The following is a 21,690-nucleotide window of genomic DNA, read 5'->3' on the forward strand; positions in this document are numbered from 1 at the left end:
CATCCAAGCACACAGCACACACTAACCGTTGTGGTGATGAGTCATATTTATAGAGGAACGGCTTATCAAGGCCCCGTGCCCGAGATGCTCTCCCCGCTCTATTTAATTGTCTGCAGGCATCATAATGTCAACACGGCTTTAGTGCAAGTTAATACACAAGTCTCACCTCCAGAAAGATAAAAATTAATGAGTCCCTCTTCTTTACCAGGCACTTAAAGCCGAGTCTCTCAGAGCAGCACTCTACTTTTGAATATTTAATTCTGTTTTGTCAGTCAGATTGAGTTTTAGTACAAATGATATGCAGAAAACTAGTTTTTGATAAAGCTGCTGTTTATCCGCCCTTATCACATCCGTTCTCTCAAACCAGACACATTGTGGAGCTTAAACTCAGAATTTAATGTGTACCCAACATGCAAAAATTCTCCAAACTCTTCTAAGCACAAAGCAGAAGACCCGCTTAAAAAAAAAAATGTTTATTGACATCAGAAGCAATTTAAATTTCAACAATAAACAAGGCGTTCTTTTTTCTTATTCTTGCTATTACAGTGGTACATAAAGATCAGTAAAACAACTGTGATACGTCAATTTTGATAACATGTCATTTCCAAAATAAAAACACACAGGTAAAGAAGGAAAAAAAAAAAGAAGAAAAAACACTCAGATCTAACTCAGAACGTTTTTATGTGCTGTGCACCTCTAGCTAAAGGTAAATACTGTATGTCCACCCCTTTACACTGTACCAGGCAGGATAGTGGTCTAGGAACTACCACTGGGAAATACGACTGGCAGAAAGATACAGACACGATACTTGTGTAGTGTTAACTATACAAAAAGGAGAAAAAAAAACTGTACAGCATAAAAACAACTGATATACACAGCCTTTTTTGTTGGTTTTTTTGTTTTTACCCCTTGGATACTAATGTATTTTCTTTCCATAAATGAAGTGTGTACAAGGGGGTTAAATGCTTTATAAACAAGAAAATGACCACTATATTTGTATCGCTGCCTACTCGTCATCATCCTCATCATCGTCATCCTCCTCCTCCTCGTCGTCTTCATCCTCGTCGTCGTCGTCATCGTCCTTCTTCTCCGCCTTGGCAGGAGCTTTTGCTGGTCCTCCGCCGCCTGTTTTGCTCTTGGAACGATACGCGGCGACCTCCTGTGCGGGACGGAGGGAAAACAGTCAGGCGGATTGTTGACACAGAATCGGCTCACAGCTGGCGAACGGAGCGCGACGCGCCAACATCTCGCTTACCTTCTCGTACTTCTCCTTCAGTTTGGCGGCCTTCTTCTCGTAGGGCTGCTTGTCCTCTGCAGAGGTGTTGTTCCACATCTCGCCCAGCCTCTTGGCAACATCTCCGATGGACAGGCCGGGGCTCTCACCCTTCACTTTAGGGCGAAACTCGCCGCAGAAGATGAAGAATGCAGATCTGTGGTTGAAAAAGACATACACCTGTGTCATTTACATAACTTAAGATCCTTTAAAATATGGCTCAGATTTACTCCATTATTCAAAATCAGAACTATTTCCTGTTCAGGGTTTCACACTAACAAAGTCTTGACTTGCAATACTTACGGAGGTCTCTTGGGGGCATTGGGGTCCTTGTACTTCTTCTTCTTCTTGCTTCCTCTGGCTGGCACATAGCTCATCATCTCTCTCTCATAGCGAGCCTTGTCCTGCTTGGCCAGGTCCTCAAACTTGCCCTTCTCCTTGGCGGACATTGTCTGAAATCACAACATGTGCATCAATAAAATGTGTGTATGACTTTCCCTCTATTATACTGCATCATTATCTTTGAATACGTTAAATTCAAACGTGACTTTGTACTACCTTCCATCGCTCGGAGCACTTCTTGGAGAACTCGGCAAAGTTGACCGAAGCATCGGGGTGCTTCTTCTTGTGCTCCTCCCGACAGGTCTGGACAAAATAGGCATAGGAGGACATCTTCCCCCTGGGTTTGGTTGGATCCTTCCCCATCTTGATAGGATCCTGATCCTGATCTAGAACGAACGTTTTGAGTATTGATTAACTGTGCATAAGTATTCAGAAATAAGTAGTATTTAATGCCACTGCCCATCTGCATCTATCATTAAAATCTTATAAAAATCATGTAAAAGCGTCATATACATGATAGTTTGATGTACTTATCCACTTATTTATTTATCTCTCTCCCCCGAGCCCCTCCACTGTGACGTTATTTCAGTCGCTGTCAAACTGCACTAAGTTAGGACCAGTTATCTCAGCCCCGTCTATAAAACCTCCCAGCACGGACCCAGCTGGTGCCATGAAAATTACTTTTATTTATTGATGCAATCTGTAGCGTGGCCTTTACATAAAACCCAGTGGTCCGCGGTCAGCTCCCCATTATGGCGCTTTAAAACTGACTAAACACATCGCGTCGGGTCCAAGAGGGAAATCAAACCGCTCAGACGTCCATAAATAAATGTTTCCCTTTCGCAGCGCTCCTCCACACTTCTCGCACTGAACTGGAAAAGTTTGTGCGAAAGTTCAGCTGCATGCCATAAACCTCTAACCCCCGCATCAGTGGACCTGACTCTGAAAAACTAACATTTTCTGTAAATAAAATAAAAAAAAATCAGAAATAAAAAATATACTCTTAAAATCTCATTTGGAGAGAAAATGAGCTATTCTGGAACAATCTGTCTTCATTTGCTTTCATGTTTTCATCAAAGAAATAAGTTCGACACAAAAAGACACAAATAGTGGAAAATACGTATTTATTGAAAATAAAATGGTTAAAAGTGCCTCCCTGCGCCGCCTGACACCCGCTTCGTAAAAGTCTTCATTTTCTCTCACTCATAAAATTGTCGCGGAAAACGCGTGAAAACGTTAAAAACCGTTATTTCCGCCGCCGTATTGGGAATTAAATGCCGGTGCAAAGTGCTCGGCGAGCTGCGTCGAGCGGAGTAGTAATGGCGCATAGGCTCTCGTTGAGGAAAAGGAGGTCAACAACGACGGCAATATTTCTTCTTCCATTTTGTGAGAATGCCTTCTTCATGAAAGAAAGTCCCCCTCAAATGTCTCCTCCCGCCCCCTAGTTCGCTTTGCCACACGACAAATATGTCCAGAAAGCCGGCGATCTTGACAAAATATTTCCCCGATTGATTCCTATTGCACTAGCCGCCTTGTATAGTAATACATTGGGTCTGTGCTGTGTCTATGAGCGGGCTGTGCTACTGACTTGGTTTCTATGAGCTCCTAATGGCCGCTCGTCTTCATCCACTAACATGGAGAATATGGCTCCTTCTCTTTGTGTCAACGCACAGCCATTGCACTGCATGCAATAGAGGGCAGAGCGACCGCGGCCACCGCTCCACTTCGAGCCCGGATTTAAACGCTTTCTCGGCATCGGGAAAATCCCCCCGCGGTGTCATTGGAACCACGGAGGGTTGATCTGTCTTTTGCCGTCGTTACATGCGATAGTTACCGGTTTGTTTTTCGAGAAAACACGGTTAGAAAAAGTTGAAGTGAACTGCGCCTCTGTCACTGCCTCGCTCGCCTTGTTTCCTATGCGAATACAGTCAGCCATTACAGTAAAGCGCAGATCGTGAGGTAATTTTTTCGCCGTCTCGTCGGGAGAACTGACACAAACAAACATGTGTTCGTGCATGTTTTGAGGCGTTCTTTCTTTTTCTCGTGTTTTTGTGGATTTTGATGCGACTCCCCAGACCTTCGCATGACAGCCGTCCAATGCACTGCAATGCCAGTGGCTAGCTAACGGTGATCTCCTACCATTGTCGCTTAACCGTGTTGTCCGCTACACATTCCGGAATTTTTACACGATAACTACAGCCCGACTCGACTCCATTTTGTAAAAACAACACGTTAGTATTATTCAAAATTATTCGTATTTGACAAAACCGACTGTTTTCGTCGAATTTCGTCAAGGTTAATTTCCATTTCTTGCTTTTTCGCAGGGCGTCTGGTCCACTCTCACAGGCTGAGTAACATATCGTTACCTGCTCACAAGCGCCGGCGATTTTCTGTTGTTTTTAAAAAATGTTTCCCGGCGAGAAAAATATTTTCAAGCTGAAAAATGTTGGACATTTGACCGCGGATAACACGTACGGGGATCATTTGTGAAAGTTGCCGTCGTTTTCACCGTTATAGACACTTAAAATGTTGGCGTGTGTGATACTTACCTAGTGACTCTCGCTGGATCTCAATGCGCTGCAATGGCTGTGTATGAGGCAGCACAGGCGATACGCAGTGTCTTCAGTCTTCAGCTCTCTAACATTACTCTCGGCGGGGCTCGCGCGCCATTGGCCAGCCGCCTCTCTGGCGCTCCCCTGATTGGCCGGAGGCTTTTCATTGTCCTAATAGAAGACGGGCTCCCATTGGCTGGCTTTTGTGAAACGTCACCGAAGTTTTCCGAGGCGCGTGGATACAAAAATAAGTGGGTGAGCGCACGCCGGAGCTGGTAGTAGTGTAGTGTGTTTGCCATAGTATTGAATTCACTACGTCGAGCACAGTGTACAGTAGGCAAGTTAAATGAATGAGACAGCGTGGAGCGCTTGTTGCGGGCGAACCGGGCGGCCGTCAGACGTCGTGCGGCCGTGTCGGACGGATCTTCTCCCCTCTTCGTTAAGCGGCTCCATTGTCTGTTTCCTCAATAGATGTCAGCTTATTAGCAAATAATGCCTTAGAAAATGCGCGAGGGAAACACCGTGCATCCGCGTGCGAGCGACACAGAAAGTCGCGACTCGTCCCAGACGCGACAGATGCGCACCAGATGTGGAAAACTCGTTTGATTTGTCTCTTTGTTGGAGTGAAAACGCAATAACAATAGGGTTAATGGTCCCCCTTTGATCACATTATCAGCCACTGTATTTTTCTTTTTTAAGCACATTACTGTTAGATAATCGCCACAACCGGTTCACTTGGCTGCATTTTCTTATTCTCTCTGAAAAATATGCATAATATTTATATTCTGTCTCACATTCCATGTGTATATAAGACCCTGCATTCAAATTAAGGCACCAATTAGGGTTGCATCTCCAGTAGATATTGATGAACAGATTAGATATTAGTACTGACTCAAAAATAATTATTTATAATGATGCTTGGCTTGTGAAAGTATACTTTAAATGCTCAACCTTTGACTATGTCTTATATTTCAGAAAAATAAACATGGGAGGTTAAATAAAACCTGGTTGAAAGCAGTTTGCTTATCTTTCCAGGTAAATGCATGTTTTTGCTTCTAAGATCTTTATAACAGTACACACACACACACACACACACACACACACACACACACACACACCTATGGCTAAACACCTTTACATAAGTTGTCTGATGTGTAAAGCATGTTATTGGTATTGACACCCACAATCGGAACAGCAACTCTAATAAGAAAACCCACTATCATGCATCCTTTATTCTCAGTGTAACAAACTTTGTGACATTTCAGCAATTGTTTGCAGGTAAATTAATGAATAAAAATATCAATTTAAGATTTATTTTCAACTTTTAAATTATGAGTTTTAATTTTTCTTATTCAATACTTTTAACAGGTCCCTGTTTTCTTTGAAAAAAAAGGTAAATGGTTAGTATCATAAATACAAAACACTTTAATTTATTCATCACTTCTGTGGGGCAGCTTTCTGTTCATGGAAGTTAGATGTCATTTCCCACAAATAAAAACGGGATGCTAACATGACTACAATTAACTTTTTTATTTTTTTTTTTTTAAGTAAACAATCAGTAAGCAAGAAATGATATGTGGCTGTGTCCATACAGTAAAAGAGATGTGTCAGTGGGAATAAAGTTAATGCTGGTGCATTTGATGTACACTATACATCAGATCTATCAGAGTCCTGCAGCAGAGCTTTCATTGTTATGATGCTCTGGTGTCTTCTTGTATCGGTAGATAGATATGAGTGTTTAGAGTTACAAACATGTATGATGGATGTTGTCGATATAGCAATGCATGAAATAGCCTCACAATTAGCTTAATTAGTTTTTTCAGGAGCATTATAGACTTGGCTAAGAAATCGATTGATGATATGCAGTGAGGGACCTCCGGTTCGGTCTGATTGAGAAAGATAAAAGAACAAAGTGTGTGAGTGTGTGTGTGTGTGTGTGTGTGTGTGTGTGTGTGTGTGTGTGTGTGTGTGTGTGTGTGTGTGTGTGTGTTTGTATCTGTTTTTGTTACTCAATTGTGGGGACCAGAATGAGTTTTTATCCAACAGAGTAAGGACATTTTTGCCGGTCCTCACTTTTCGACAGACCTTTTTGAGGATTAAGACTTGATTTTTGCGTTAGGATTACAGTCAGGTTTAGGGTATGGGTTAGGATTAGGCATTTAATTTTTGATGGTTAGGGTTAGGGTAAAGGGTTAGGAAATGCATTATATCAACGACTGTCCTCACAACTATAGAAGTACAAACGTGTGCGTGTGGTGTGTGAGCGTGTTTTCATGCTTCAGTGTTGTTTTCATACAGGTTTACTGTCCTGCCTCTTAGCAGGACTCTTTTTCTTTCATCACCAGGCCCATTGTTAAATGTAATTAAATGTTTAGAACTTCTAATGCAACATTTACACTGGAAATAAAGACAATAGCTCAATCGTTTTAACACAAGCTATTATGTTTTGCTGTACAGTAGACAAATCGGGACTTGGGGCTACGGACTTTTAAAGTGGTTTATTCACTCTCTGACCACTTCATTGGTTGTATCTGATTCAGTATAATATAGCAAACATTAAATTTATCCTATACTTATGTGTTCATAAAGTGGTGAAAATACTAGGGCTGACACATAACAGCCCAAACATGACTGACAATTTCAAGCAAAATTAAATATTATTAACTTTGTGAAGGCAGATATTTATGAAAGCATTCATCTGAATTGCATCAAATTCCAATAAATGTATATTTCAGTTGAACCTTGCAGATTCCTATGGACACGTTTTTTCTAATGATGTTTCTTGTGTCTGTTTGAAAATCGATCCTCCATCTGCTTCATCCACAGGGTCATTGGGTGCCTGCGCTGATCTCAGCTGACCATGGATTCAGGCAGGGAAACATATCAGCAGTTCATTACAGCTCAAACTGACACTTACACATGCTCACATATTTTTCTTCCAAAGAATTTCATGTCACCAGATATCCACCAATGCTTGTTTTTGACACATAAACACTTCACATCCACAGTTCCTGGCCTCATGTCAGGACTGACTTGAACAAGTTGGTTCTCTCTGTTATTCAGTTTGGCTCATTGCTAGGTCTGCCTCATTCATCCACTTATTTACCTCTACGCCTGTTTCCTCCAAGTTACAATCACCGAGTGCACCTTGAACGGGTCACCAAGGCAAAAACAATCAGCCGAACACAGGTTCATTTCAGGCCAATTTGGAGTCAATAATTAACTTATCAGGCAAGCCGTTGAAATGTGGGAGGAAGCCAGAGTGTTTTGTGAAAAGCATTTGCATGCAGAAGAAGCGCATGTAAAATGACACACTGAACGAGCCCACTGCCGGTGAGGTGAGATTGCTAACCACCACAGCGCTCCAACCTTTTGACCCCATCAGACAAAAGTTTATTTCGCTGTATGTTATTTGTGATCTTTTGAACCGGTATGGGAGCTTTTGTCTTGAAATTTTAAGAAGATACAACACTTGTTGTAAAACTGAGACAAAAAGCTGAGATTTCAGTTACTGTATACCTGAATGGGGTGGATGTTTTCCTAGAGGTTGTACAGTCCACCTAACTGAAGATTTTATGAGGGTGACTGTAAAATTGGTTAACGGTAAGACTACATGTATTTTATACAAGATCTTTGAAGGTCTCGGTGCTTAAACAGAGTCGTAGTGAAGGGTGGGGGGTGGCTACCATGTAGAAATTATCCTCAGATGATTATAATTATTAAACCGTGATGAAATGCACACAGAAGGTAATGTCAGTTATGTGCTTAAAAATCCTTTATTTTTGTGTACATTCTATGTGACAAATCTAATGAATATTCATTTTCATAGCAGCTGATGTAGAAACAAAGAAAAATGGCTGACAGAGTTTATTCTTATCCTTGAATTAAGAAAGGGAAGGGTGAACTGATTCCAAATGCCAATCACAACCCAGACTCAGGCCACATGTCTGCCTGTGATGCTGCCTGCCTGTGTCTCATTTTGCATCAGGAGATGCCATGGCAGAAAGCTATAGCCTGCTCATGAGGCTAGGAGGCGGCCGGTTTATGCATTCTAATGAGCGCTCCCTGGGAAAAATATGCAAATTCATTTTGTCATCAAGAGGAAAATAGGGGACAGGAGAGCAGCAGATACAGGAGGAGCTTAAGGGAGGAGGGCACATGCAAGAGGCGGGATTGGGTGGAGGGATATATGTGTGTGTATGTGTATGATTTCGTTTGTGCATTTCTGAGTGTGTGTGGGTGGGGGTGGTGGGAGGTAGGGTACAAGAGCAGGAGGTGTAAGAGCTGTGAGGGCTGTATTAACCAGAGTGAGGGACATATGTAAACCCCAACCCACCCCCACCCAACCAACGTCCTCGCTAAAATCCACACACAGAAGGCACATATAAAACAAAAACAAACATCCGACACAAGAAATGACACAAGAAAGAATTGCTCTTTTACAAGCTCTATTAAACAAACTTGGATATGGGGGATATTTGTGAAGTTAATCACGCATATGATCTTTTTTAGCTGTTGGAGAGAGGCAGAATGGTGAAGAAGAAATATTAAAATACCTAAACCACTGCTGGGTGACACAGTTTTCAGTTTCAGTTTCTTAACTTGTTCAGTGTCACTATTTATGTATATTTATGTAATGGCAGTAATTATCTCATTGTATTGTTATTATTATTATTATTATTATTATTATTATTATTATTATTATTATTATTATTATTATTATTATTATTATTAATGCTACTTCTACTATTATTATAATACAAGAAGAAGAACATCTTATATATTTATTTTTCAGTAATAGAAACATGATTTACAACCTTAAAATAAATTAAGGTTATAGAAAGTTAAAATTTGATACTAGCTTCTAAGCTGTATGGCTATGAGGAGAGGATAAGAAGTGATGTGTTGGCTTAACAGAGCGCCGCTCTGTAAACACGTCAGGATCCGCGCCTCCCCACACCGGTTTGCTCTGGTTTGTTGGGCTGTGCCGTGCTAACCTGCAGCAGCACTGTGGAACAATGACTTCAACACAGGCTGCTGCAGTTCACCCAGCCGCCAAGTGGGGGCCACGTGGGGGACAGGCGGAACCTCTCAGCGGGGAAGACAAAGGCCGAGGCACAGCCGGCGGCGGCCGGAAACACGACGTTTCAGACACGAAAAAGGTGCACATGGGCTCCGGCACACGCATAAATATAAGCAACCGTGCGTGGATGGATCCCCCAGATGAGCATCGGGATATTAAGTATGATATGATGTTGGTTTCGGTACGTATTACTTCATTTGTAAAAAAAAAAAGTAGTTATCGGGCATTGCGAATGAGTGAGTCCGGCCATGTGCTAATGTGTTAGCATGCTAACCCTCAGTTTGCAGAGATACAGTTCAGTTCACTCATGTGATTTAATCTGTCGTATCAATTACAGCTAAATGTTTTGCCGTCTTTAAAAGCTGAGAGCATTTTGATTTTAAATCTCTCAGTTAATGGTTTGTTTGTTTTGTATTGGTGGTAAATTGTGAAGTGTAGTCGACCCCATTACTATTGTATGGTATTATTCAGTTTAACCATAGAACGGTTTCTGGTGTGTGTTTGTGCTACTCTTGAAAGTATTGATCTGAAAACTTGTAGAAATCATTGAAGCAGAAAATGATGTAGTGCAAAGTAGTTTTACAGTGCTCCTGGGTGTTGTGTAACCCAGACTGTTAAGCAACAAAACTTTCTAATGAAAGATATTTCATTATCCAAACATGTAACTCAACAAGGGCAAATTTTGCCTTTTTTGAATTTGTTATCATTATATACGAAGATTGATCATCTTACACATTATCCACGGTTGTGATTTCAAGTGCTACTGTGATGGCTCACCTACAAATCTAGGCCTAAAATCCAAAGCTTCTTCGTGCACCATTGTTTGATATAGAGTATCATAACATGTACACACACGTACTATACATAGATCCAAACATATCAAGCATTTTGATAGTTATGGCTTTCATTATCACAGCTCAAACCAAGTATATCAAGATCACATTTATCAAATCTCTGAAAGGTTTGGTGATATATGTACACAGTATTTTTAATCTCTTAGTATGTCTACTCTATTTTTTCCCCCCTTAGCTTCTTTGGAGGTGAGCCAGGTTGCGGTGACATGGTAATATTTCTGGAATGGCACCGGACATCCTTGGACCCGAAGAGCAGCAGCAGTTTGCCAATGTCTAGTGAAGGAACTGGTTTGGAGGCTTTGGCCTCACCACTGGCGGGGTATTTGGAGAAAGTCAGTGGAGCTCATGCTTCTCTCTCACTGTTGTCACTTGCGCAAAGCTGAATTATATTTGAAAGATACTGTGACTGGGCAGTACCAATCCAAATTAAAGAAAAACGGAAATCTTTGGTTGTAAAAGGCGAAAGTTTCTTGATGAACTCAAGAATATACAAAATTACAAGAGAAACTGTACTACAAACATATGCTTTTTTCTTTTTACATTATTCATTCGCAAGCAAGCATCATTTAAAATTGACATCCACATTGAAAATAATGAGTAGTTTAATGCCACAGCTAAAAGAAACACACATATACTGACATGTACACCTATTGCACATGCACAAACGGTTCTTTCTTCATGGTTTTACAGCCATTAAAACAATATTGCTGACAAAAGCTAGATGATGGAAGTTTTTTGAAAAAATCCACATTAATTGAAAGCGAAGTGTATAAATCAAATAGATCATTTTCTCTGCCTTCTATTCTACTTGTGAACTAACTGAAACATGAAATACTAACAAGGTTTATGACTTAACGTCTACTTGTTTTGCAACTGTTAATAGGTTCAGGCAAGAGCTGCTTCATTGGAGTATTGTCCTTGGTGCGCAGCAAAGGGCTCCACCTACGCTCTGCGCTCCTACCATGTCAACTTGCAGGAGTCGATCACCCTCTGCACAAACCCACAGGTGAGTCCCTGACAGCGCCGCAGTCACAGGTTTCACATTTAAACATCTGTGTTAACCATCCTGTTTCCGCTTCCTCGCAGTGCCTTTTCCCGTTGGTCACTCGCCCCTTGGAGGATGTACTGGCCAGTTTGGAACCCGTGGAGTCCACGGTGGGAACTAAAAGAAAGACTACTCTGGAAGAAGAGGACGAGTTGATCAAGCCTGCAACCAAACGTCTGCGATCAACGCCACAAGATGCTGCCAGTGTCCCCGTGGGCGCAGAAGAGAACGGCGCTGCTAGCGGCCAACATGCACCGACTCTGATAGACGATGAGAAGATCAATGGATCCCAAACTGAATATCCAGTTTCAGAAGCAACAGAACGGAAATCACGAGTTAATGGTACAGATGCGGAGGAGGATTCCGTCAGCGTTGCTCAAGAGGAGGGTCCTGCGCTTAATGCATGCCTGGTCTCGTTTGTGCGCTCATCAGAAGGTTTGCAGACTGATGATGGGGTGGACGCTGCTGCCTCTCCTCCCTGTGGTGCAGTTGTCTCGTCAAAGAGTAACTTGTGTTCTCCCGAGCTCCCGGATGGATGCAACGATCTGGGCTCTGCGCAGAAATCACAGATTGAAGAAATCACCATGTGTAAAGAAATCAAACCAGAAGGAAAGGATTTGTCTCGTGTCCCTCTGACAGAGGAACTTGTGCCAATTCCAAATCAACTTTTTTGGAAGAACAGCGACAGCCTGTGTTGGCTGGACTCGCTCCTTGTCGCTTTGGTGAACTGTAAGAGCTTAAAAAACTGTAAACCGCTGGATGAACCTCGGCAGTCGGCAGTGTGGCGGCTGATGAAAGCATACGAAGACATCTGTGTCGCCGTTCAAGCCCATCAGACTGAAAGCGGTGAGTTCCAACAACGCGATGTTCACTCGTGCATTTTTAATATTTTGCCATGAAACACCTGTGATCTTAAGTGAGTTAGCAGAACCGAGCAGCCTCTGCTTCTGTTGTCAATCAAAGCAGGTGCAGCTCTTTGCAGAATGAGTCAGATGTGGCAGCTTTACCGTTTGTACTGGTTGGATGTAGGAGATATCACGACAGAGAACAGTGCATGGAGACAGGAGGCTCGGATCTCCAACTTTCACTTCCACTGTGTGAAAGATCCTGCAGAAAGGGACAGAGATTGCAAAACTGCAAAGCGGCCTCGCCGTAGGCTCCTGTGTTCACGGTGAGAGTGATTAAAAGGCCGGCGCCAGAGAACCTGAGAGTTCACCGAGGTTCATCAGATGAAAGTAAATCTGCAAGATAAGAAGGTGCTTTAAGACTTTTAAAAACCATTAAAAGAAGCTTAAAAATCTGTCCTAAAAGACACAGGAAGCCAGTGCAGTGCTTTTAAAGCCTGTGTGATGCGATCCTGGTTAATCTGGTCTGATTGGTTGGACTCCAGACGTCGCCATAGTAACTAATATATAGGTGCAGAACTCTCGGCTTTTTTAGTTTTTATAAACCCTACTTCTTATAAACGGGTGTATCTGTAAAGGCTGTTCAAAATACACAGAGAATAATAAGGAAAAGATAAAGATGCTTTTGTTTGGTCGCCTAACCGAAGGTGTTTGTTTCCCAACAGATGGGGTCAGGCGGGTGCCGAGTCGCTTTCTGCAAAAAGCCAACAACGATCTTCAGAGTCTCAGGATGTCGGTCTTTAAAGCGCTGGAGCCCAAACTGCGCTGCAAACTGGGTAAGATCAGCAGCTCGTCAACCTGCTCTCAGTCCGGGGCTGAACATTCACAACTTCAGAAAATAGAAAGCTTATTTTAGGAATCTAAAAATGCCTAGGCATATTCACTATTGCCACATTTCCATTTACTAGTTTCTTAATAATAAAATATTTACAAAAAGTCTGCAAACATCTGGAAGGTGAGGTGTGTGTTTTGCGCAGTTTTGGAAGAATGAGGGATTCTCACTGTGCAGCAGGTCGCTGCATTTCACTGCCATACTCGTATCTTTATGGGGCAAATTTAATTAATTAATGTAAACAAATGCAGTTTTGGCCTAAACATGATTTATACCATTAGTTTAGGAAGGTGTTAAATTGATGGAGGCCATCCACCACATTGATGGGGTTGCCTCAGTCTCACACCATGAAACACTGTTTCATGTAACGTCACTGTTTGAAGACCCATCTGTGAATTTGCTCCTTTGGATGTCGCCATCCCTCTTTTTGACCTCAATTATCCTCGCTCGCTGTCTATATCCCTCCTAAGTTTCACTGAACTCTTTCTGCTGCTGTTTTTCCTTTTGCTGCTGAGTCTTTATTTTGAATTCACTGGTGTAGCTTTTGCTTCTGAGCATGTTGAGCTCGCAGTCGGCTAACGATGGTCAGTGAGCCTCGTGCCTCCAGTGTTTGCAGATGCTCCGTCGAGAAGCTGCTTCTAATATCTGTCCCATGACCGAACAGCTGAGGAGGAAAAAGGTGTGGAGTCCAGGACTCTAAAGCATAACAGACTCCATTTATGTGACAATGTTTCAGAGAAGTTTCACGTGGACGCTGAAACATTTTGAAAACGATGTCTATTTACTCTGCAGCAGTAGAAACATAAAAACGATGTAGTTGGCAACTTAAGTTAACAGAGACTGACTTTTTTTTTTTTTTTTTTCAAAAGATAATCCACCATGAGAGCATTTTTCAAAAAGTTTCCTTCTCAGCAGCTCCAGACACTGTTGTCATGTAAATAAACACCAAAACGCAACCAAAGCTTTCTGCAAGCGAAATTCCTAATTTGTCCGCTGTAACTCGTCGCTCAAAAATGCGAAGGATCCAGCAGAAGGTGTTTCCCCGGACTGTCTGTCAGGATTCTTTGAAGGGGAACAGAATAAAGCTCAAGAACAATATGCAAATCGTAGCAGGCGTCTGTGAGCTGGGAAGAGACGTCTGAGCCGATGCTTTTCAAACACAATGCTCCCGGGGCCCTTCCGGCCTCCTCTTCTCAAATATTAATGCTCCTATACCCCTCTGCTGCCGCTGTGCACAGCGATTAACGTGACGCACAGATTCGTATTGAACAGTCCAGTATCTTGTTTTGATGAATTCTTTCTGTTAAATCTAAAAGCAATACTCGGAGGCGATGAGAGAGGAGGTTATGTTAACTTTCCTGTTTCTCTCTTATATCTGATATTGAGTGCTGAAAGAAATATGCATCATGACTCACTTTTTTTTTTTTTTTGTATCCAAGCAGATATTTGATCGTTATCTTTTCCACCCTCCGCGATCGCCCCCATCGTATCGGTGAAAGACTAGTTCAAACGTGCCAACCTTGGGTTCAGCTTTACATTTTGCAACAAAACTGTATTTGTCCTGAAAAAGCGGCTCAAACAAACAGTGAAGGAGAGGGATATGAAAGAAAACTGTGGAAATGGTTCCGATTCAGGCAAACATGACTCACGCTCAATCTTCAAATGTCAAGAAGCTTGTGATTTCTTCAACTCAGACCACATTTGATCCAGTTGCCCACATGGAACTTTGAAAAGCGCCGAGTGTAACGTCAGCCGCATCCTGCTCTCGAGCCAGCTCTGTGTTCCAACTTGTGCACGTGGGTTGTTTTCAGGTCAGAGGGAAACTCCGGTGTTCGCCATGCCGCTGCTGCTCTCCATGGACTCCTGGGCGGAGTGTCTCTTCCAGGCAGCCTTCTGCTGGGAGTTCAAGTGTGGTTCGTGCCGAGCTGCTAGCAAGGAGCGGTGAGTGATCGGTCGCCTGTTTGAATCTTAAATTCTTCATGAATATTTGCGTTCAGGATGACAGTGAGGAGTTTAAAATGGGAGAAAATCTCAAAATCTTTAAAGTCGGATTTATTTTCTTGCATTGAGAACTCTGCACATTATATTATCAATTTAAAAAGAATTTTTGGTTAACAAGAAAATTGCAATCTGTGCATTTTTCTTTACAAACTCTTTAATATATTCACTGAAAAATATTTAGGATTCAGCATTGTCGAGAGGCGACCCTTGGCGGAGTCTTGGCCGTTCTGTCTCGCCTTTGATCCGTTTGAACGGTGGGCGTCTGGTTTCTTCCTTGGTTTCGCTTTCTATTTTAAAGCCTTGACCGTCACTTTAGCTGAGCAGCAAACCATTTTTTGCACTTGTTTCTCCGTTTTCCCCTCTTGGATCAGCATTTTAGTCAAAACACGTTATCTGGAACAAGCCCTTTTGCGCAGACACCATGTGCTTCCTTCATTCTTAAATAACAGCAGAATGAATGAACTCATTCATTTAGCTGCTTTTATTCTGAACACAACCCTTTCAATTATTATTATTATTATGGGGTCTGTTGGATTTCTGTGAGTCTGATACACCTGTGTAGCGCGTAATCTAATTTCTCCTAAGCCAGGTATTGATGCGGTTTGTCATGGACGCGTAGCGTGACGATGAAAACTCCCAGGTGCCTTTGCCGTGTCACACATCTCGAGTACATAGCAGGAAAAAAAAAAACCAGATGAATAAATTGTTGAAGACAAGTTGGGATGGATTTTCTTTAAGTGTCTTTAATTTAGGCTCATTTGCCTGCGAGTCGGTGTGAGGAATGGATTATTGTTAATCTTTAATAATGCTTGAAATGCACAGTTCATTAAGGTTCTTTCTTTTTGTAGTGGGGAAAAAAGGAAAATCTTATCCTATAAGCTGACATGCACAGAATGCAGGAAGCATTTTTAAAATTCTATTTTCCTTCCACAAGGTGACAGTTCACGGTCATGTTGTGGTCACATACCACATTGGGGTTTTTTTTGGTTTTTTTTTCTTCTTTTTTTTAAAGCAAGTCTAGCTTCAGCGTTGCAGACACTGGTTACAGTATTAGCAGAGAATGAAAGCTCGGACTCGTTCCCCACACCAGTATTTAATACCTTGTGCAAACTGATTATTGACATAAATATTTGTAATGTAGATCATAAAATGTGTGTGTATTGTGAGCACAGTGTGGTAAAGGTCCGTTTTGTGTGACCAGCTCCTTAAAACCGCAGGGTGTGTGTGGTTAATGATTATATCAAACAGGGAAAAAAAGGCAAAAAAAATCTGATTTTTTTTTTTTTTTTTTCAAAGAAAGGCAAACTCATTATTTCCAGCCTGCACCGTGTGGCGAGGTGCAGAGTGCAGCAGAGCGGGGTGCAGGGGTCGCTCTGCATTTTCACACGTTTACTATTGTACATGTAAAAAAGCCACCAGTGTGTCGCACTCCATTTATGAAACGGTGAAATCAAACAGGAAAATATGTGTGATTTTTACACTGGACTGAGTGTAATATTTTACAAGGAGGGAATGTGAGAGAGGTTGCATAGGTGCAATGTTTGAAGTACTATTATTCACTTGATAGCGTGTTGGAAACAAATCTGTTAATAAAGGAAACTGAAAGCTATTGAAAATACGAACGGGTCTAATAGGAATAAGCTTTTGCCGTTTTATCTCATTTCGCCAGCCTATGAATCCTGAACCAAACTTGTTTTCTGTTGTTCTTCAGGCTCAGTAAAACGATCTCCACCTGCACAAACCTCATGCCTGACTGGCGCCCGCTCCACGCCGTCCACACGGCGCCGTGCAGCGTGTGCCGCAGCAGGAATCAGAAGAGGACGATGAAGCTGGTTCGGTGAGAACTGAAACGTTCCGTATTTGCATATGTTGTTTTCCCCGCGACGAGCGAAAGAAGCTGGTGTCTCAACGAAAACTGCAGTTTTGCATGATGTATCGCAAAACACAGTGAAGTGAGGTTCCTGTATCAGTTGTCGGTGTCTGTAAATTTAATATTGCACATTCGATGATTATGGAAGCATGTTATGCCTACAGGACAGTGAGGATTTAGTCAGATCAGGTGGAGACATGGTTTTTGAGCTGAAGTTGAAGTAATTAACAGTATTCATTAACTTAATTTTAAAAGATGAAAGTACCTGTTCTGTAAACTCACCTGAGGCGGTGAGTGGCGCCGCTGGTGTTACAGAGGCTTTAAAGAGAAGGTGGGATTACACAGAGGATCAGCTCTGAGCCCGTTCTTGTGCGTGTTGATAGGCAGGCTAACCAGTGAAGTCAGGAAACAGGAGTCTCCCCGTAGTGTCATGTTTGCAGATGACCCAGTGATCTGAGTGTGAAGCAGGTTGAGGAGGTCTGGGGCCAGTGTAGGTTTGTATTAGAGCCAAATGGAGGTGAGCGGGAGGAAAACACTACATGTATGTGAAGTATTATCAAACGTTTTTATACTAATCGGTAAAAATCTGCCACTTCAGCACATTAATGCCAGCTTAAAGCAGCAAAAGATGTTTGATGAAGTTTCACATCAGCCGTGATTGTTTCTATTTCGCTGCCGTCCGGCTGAATCACACCGTTCCCTCTGTGCTGTCCAGGCTGCCTCCCGTCTTTGCGCTGCACTTCGTCGAGGGTCTTCCTCGCGACGACGTCGGCGCCTACAGCTTCGACTTCCAGGGAAAACACTACTCGGTCACCACCATCATCCAGTACGACCAACGCCTGAAGCACTTCGTCACCTGGATCCGGCGCTCCGACGGTGGGTATTTTAAGACCGACTCACTTTAAGTTTAATTATCTGACTTTTCCTAAATGCAGACCAGTTAATGAGCTTTGAATTACTGTCTGATTAGCACGCCAAATATATTACCTAATCATAAATACCTGGAACTGCACTGTTGTCGCCGCCGCATATCTCTGAAGGAATGTCTCTCTTCCGTCTGTCAACCAGCAGTTAAGTTCACACATCTTGTGAAACGTTTTGGGGTTTTTTTTGTGTTTTTTTTTTTTTTTAACTCCAGTTGAGAAACTTGCTCCTGATTGTGTCACATGAGGGCTGGAGGTTAATTCCTCTCCAGCAGGGTTTGCCAACAGCACAGGCTGCTGGACGGCTGCGGTAGTGTTCAGCCTGAGCAGAGGCCACCGCAGGACGGCTCTTCACGTTTTAGATTTCACAAGACTAAAATTAGAAGAAATAGAACATTGTCATTTTTGCATTTTTATTTCAGTCTGAGCAAAACTTATCCACCATTTTTGTTGTTTGTGATTTTTATTAATATAAATAACCTTTAGTAAGATATGGTGGACTTTTAATGAACTCAGTGGGAAGGCATGTAATGCTAAAATTGAATAATTATTTCAAGACATTTTTTTTTAAATCAGTGAATTCAGATATTTGCTCAAATAAAAATGAAAAGCTTCATTACTACACTTGCTCAAGTACTAGAATTACCAGAAGTAGATTCAGTAACTTTCTCTGTCTGTGTCTGATTCACTGCTCTTCTTCTTCAGCTGATGGAAATTTTTTTTTTTTTTTTTCTTTTTTAACTCTCTGGAATCAGAGCTGATTGTGAAACTGAGGGACAAAAACAGGAGTAATGACAAATTTTCACTGATGTGCTGGTAAAATAATATCTAATGTCAGCGGAGAAAAGAGAATATCTAATAATACTGTATATTGATTCAGTAAATCAAATCGCCACACTGAAATGGTTGAAATGTAACCTCAGCTCTTTGATTTAATGATCCAAACTGTGCTTCCTCCCTTCAGGTTCCTGGCTGGAATATGACGACTTGAAACACCCGGTCTGTCAGACCCATGAGAAGCTGCCGGTCCCGGCCGAGCAGCTGCATGTGCTCTTCTGGGAGGCGGAGGAGAGCAACGACTCGGGCGCTTGTTCTCCCTCCAGCACGTCCGTTGAAGCTCCGCCCTCTGAAAGCCAGGGGGCCGCCATGTTGAATGGCGGGAACTCGAGGGCAGAAGATCCAGATCGGTCTTTTTCCGCGACTCACAATGACACGGACATCGTGCGCGCGCTCTCGACATCCGACGCAGAGGGGGACACGTCGCTCGGCGCCAGCACGCTGCTCGACGCCTTCGAGGGTCTTTCCCACACGGACATCATCACGCTCACCTTGGTGGACTTAAATGCTGAATCGGACACAAAGTCGCATGGCAGCCAGCAGTCTCCAGAAGCGAGCGTGTCGAGCCAGAGCGAAGCCGTGACGACCACCGCAGACGCCTCCTCCACCGCAGTCGACGGTGGGAAGGGTCACAGCTCCGATCTTGAGGGTCACACCAGCCGCAGCTCGTCTGAGACCGAGTCGCGGGACAGCTTGTCCAGCGATCCCACGTACACGCCGAGCGCCAGAGCGGGCCGGGCGGGAGTCGTCACCCGCAGCAGACAAAAGGCTGCCCAGGCCGAAAAGGCTCCGGCAGCCGCTCCGTCTTCACGAGCTTCAAGCAAGACGAGCGTTCAGGCTCCAGATCCAGACCCAGCTCCCCAAAACGGCGCGCCATGTGCTGAACTCCCGCAGCAGGCGTCCCCCGTCTCCCCCGTCACCCCTGTCGCCGTCTGTCCTCCATCCACCACTCAGGATCCGGTGCAGCCGACGCTGGAATCCAACACCCGACTCTCCTACCTGCTCAGCAAACGTCCACGAAGCCAGGTTCAGAAGTCCACGGCGCAGCCCGCCAGATCCAGCGCACAGCGAAGGCCGGTGCCCCCCTTCCACTCCACCCCCAGCACCGTGAAGAGACCGCAGCCTCCTGCTCTGACCCAGCTCAGTACGGAGGACGCTGCGGGTCTCCCGCCCAAAGCCGCAGAGATGTACGGGGCATTCGGTGCTAAGAGATCAAACGGCCTGGCTGCATCCTCGCCGCCGCCTCCCGTCACCTCAAACCACCTGAACACTGCGGGGAGGCCGACAGTCTCTCGTTTTACTCACGAAGCGGCTTTAAAGAAACAGTCCTCGGATCTTCCTCCGGGCCCCAGCAGCACGGACGCCCTCAGACTCAAGCTGCTCAAGAAGCTGAAAGCGAAGAAGAAGAAGCTGGCCAGGCTGAACAAGCTGCTGGGCATGCAGGGGGACGGCAGCCTGCAGCCGGACAGCACCGACCTGGGCTCGCCCAGCACCGTCACCTCCAGCACCTACGACGACTTCCTCTCCGACCTGCTCTCACCCGCAACCACAGCCAGCAACCTCTCCCCAGACAGCACCGAGTTCCTGGAAATGCTCGCCAATGGGAAAGACGGCACCGACCAGACAGACTACGCCGCCCCAGTCCCGCCAGCAAACGGCGGAGAGAACACATCCAACCCAGACAACTTCCTGGAGGAGTTTTTATCCAAGGCTGCAGCGCAGACTCCGACCGCCATGGAGGCCGAGGCTCTTGGGGCACTTGATCTTTTTGTTTAAACTGTAGAAGTGGATTTGTTTTCACTGACGTAGAAGGTTTTGCATCATGCTCAACTTGATAAAAACCTTAAAACTGCACTTTTTATCGTTTGTACCTACTGTATGAACTGGGTTGATTAGACAAGCTGTGTTTACAGTCCAAACTGTCTGGTGGCTTTTTTGATGTATGACTTGAAACCCCTTGAAACCCCCTTGTTATTTTTATGATCTTTAAATAAATAATTTAGATGATTTGTGCATTTGTTGGTTGGTATTTAAATTACGAAAATAAATGTCCCAAAACCTCGCTGACTGGGTGCAGGTTTCTTGACATCTGCTTAGAGGAATAAAAATGTGATTGAAGTCACCGTCACTGCTTGAGGCCTCTACAGCTTTGTTTGAGACATACTTCACCTAAAGATCCATTTCTGTTTATATAAAACAGTCACTTACAAATGTGATATTAGTATACTTGAATCTTATAAAGCTGGAAGATACTGAGTAGCCTGACAAGTGAATAGAAAATCCGAATGTTACAGGAATTCAGATGTTCATTCTGAATTTAGTAGCTTTAGCATAATTAGTTATTATGACGTCCATTAACGGCGGTGATATTTGTAAAGAAGTATAGTAACGTCAGCAATATTTCTCACCACGATACATCGTGTTGACAGTGAAAGAGAAAAAGTGTGTTCCCATACCGGGAGTCGAACCCGGGCCGCCTGGGTGAAAACCAGGAATCCTAACCGCTAGACCATATGGGACTGATGCTGACACACGTAAATATTAGTGACTTGTTCAATAATATTTGTGCGTTTCAGCCATTTTTGTTGATATGAATATCGGATTTTTTTTTCTAAAGGTATTGTCACTGCTTGTTTTCCGACGGATTTAACGCTCGACGCAAAATGATTCAATCTGCTTCCGGTTTCAGGAAAGATGGAATAATTCCTACATACTGGACGGCTAGAAAAAGGGTTAGAAATCCATCTCTGAGCTACTACATTCAATACTGTGTTAATATTGTTTTATATGGTTTCAATTATCTGATAAGGAAAGATAAGTAAATCATTATTCAACATCAAAACGTGCTTAGAGGAAGTTGCCTTACCATTAGAAAGCACGTGTAGGTGCTGTTTGACTTTACATAAGCCAAAGAAAAACACACCTTCTAGCGTCCTTATTGAACGCTGAAATTTGAAAGTAAACTTATTATCAATACTTTCAGGCTATTTTGAGTAAATATGTACAGTATGTATAGTTGCAAATAATTGCCAACTCTGTGAAGACTCAGGGAGGGAAATAGGGAATAGGATATAGTTTTTGTAAAACTACAGTATATAACACTTTGCTGAAACTACATAAAAAAAAAGATAAATGGTGTTTGGTAGATTATGTCTCTGCTGCAACAAATATAG

The 21,690-nt window shown here is 43.2% G+C and overlaps 2 protein-coding genes and 1 non-coding gene across 4 annotated transcripts in view; 1 reads left to right on the forward strand and 2 right to left on the reverse strand.

The window, feature by feature from the left end:
• Positions 1-459: 459 nt before the first annotated feature.
• On the reverse strand, positions 460-4,297 carry hmgb1a (high mobility group box 1a). Its single transcript, XM_030100916.1, has 5 exons — positions 4,165-4,297; positions 1,832-2,001; positions 1,577-1,725; positions 1,256-1,430; positions 460-1,159 (listed from the first exon to the last, which is right to left on the reverse strand). The coding sequence occupies exons 2-5, from the start codon at positions 1,976-1,978 to the stop codon at positions 1,007-1,009; spliced, it is 624 nt and encodes a 207-aa protein (XP_029956776.1). The 5' UTR covers positions 1,979-2,001; positions 4,165-4,297; the 3' UTR covers positions 460-1,006.
• A 4,990-nt stretch (positions 4,298-9,287) lies between these two features.
• Positions 9,288-21,690, forward strand: part of uspl1 (ubiquitin specific peptidase like 1) — a 28,676-nt gene continuing 16,273 nt past the window's right edge. The window contains exons 1-9 of one of the 2 annotated variants that reach the window (XM_030100810.1): positions 9,288-9,431; positions 10,280-10,436; positions 10,988-11,110; positions 11,191-11,995; positions 12,720-12,830; positions 14,698-14,827; positions 16,599-16,724; positions 17,473-17,633; positions 18,645-20,298. In XM_030100810.1, coding sequence (XP_029956670.1) covers positions 10,311-10,436; positions 10,988-11,110; positions 11,191-11,995; positions 12,720-12,830; positions 14,698-14,827; positions 16,599-16,724; positions 17,473-17,633; positions 18,645-20,293 — 3,231 coding nt within the window. In that variant the 5' untranslated portion in view covers positions 9,288-9,431; positions 10,280-10,310 and the 3' untranslated portion in view covers positions 20,294-20,298. Of the gene's footprint in view, positions 9,432-10,279; positions 10,437-10,987; positions 11,111-11,190; positions 11,996-12,719; positions 12,831-14,697; positions 14,828-16,598; positions 16,725-17,472; positions 17,634-18,644; positions 20,646-21,690 lie in introns of those variants that run through there. The other variant, XM_030100809.1, reaches the window with a different exon arrangement.
• Positions 20,965-21,036, reverse strand: trnae-uuc (transfer RNA glutamic acid (anticodon UUC)). The gene has a single exon. It is a non-coding gene; the product is annotated as a tRNA-Glu (tRNA).

This window comes from Salarias fasciatus, chromosome 10 (genome assembly GCF_902148845.1).
Source record: "Salarias fasciatus chromosome 10, fSalaFa1.1, whole genome shotgun sequence".
NCBI classification, from domain to species: Eukaryota; Metazoa; Chordata; class Actinopteri; order Blenniiformes; family Blenniidae; genus Salarias; species Salarias fasciatus.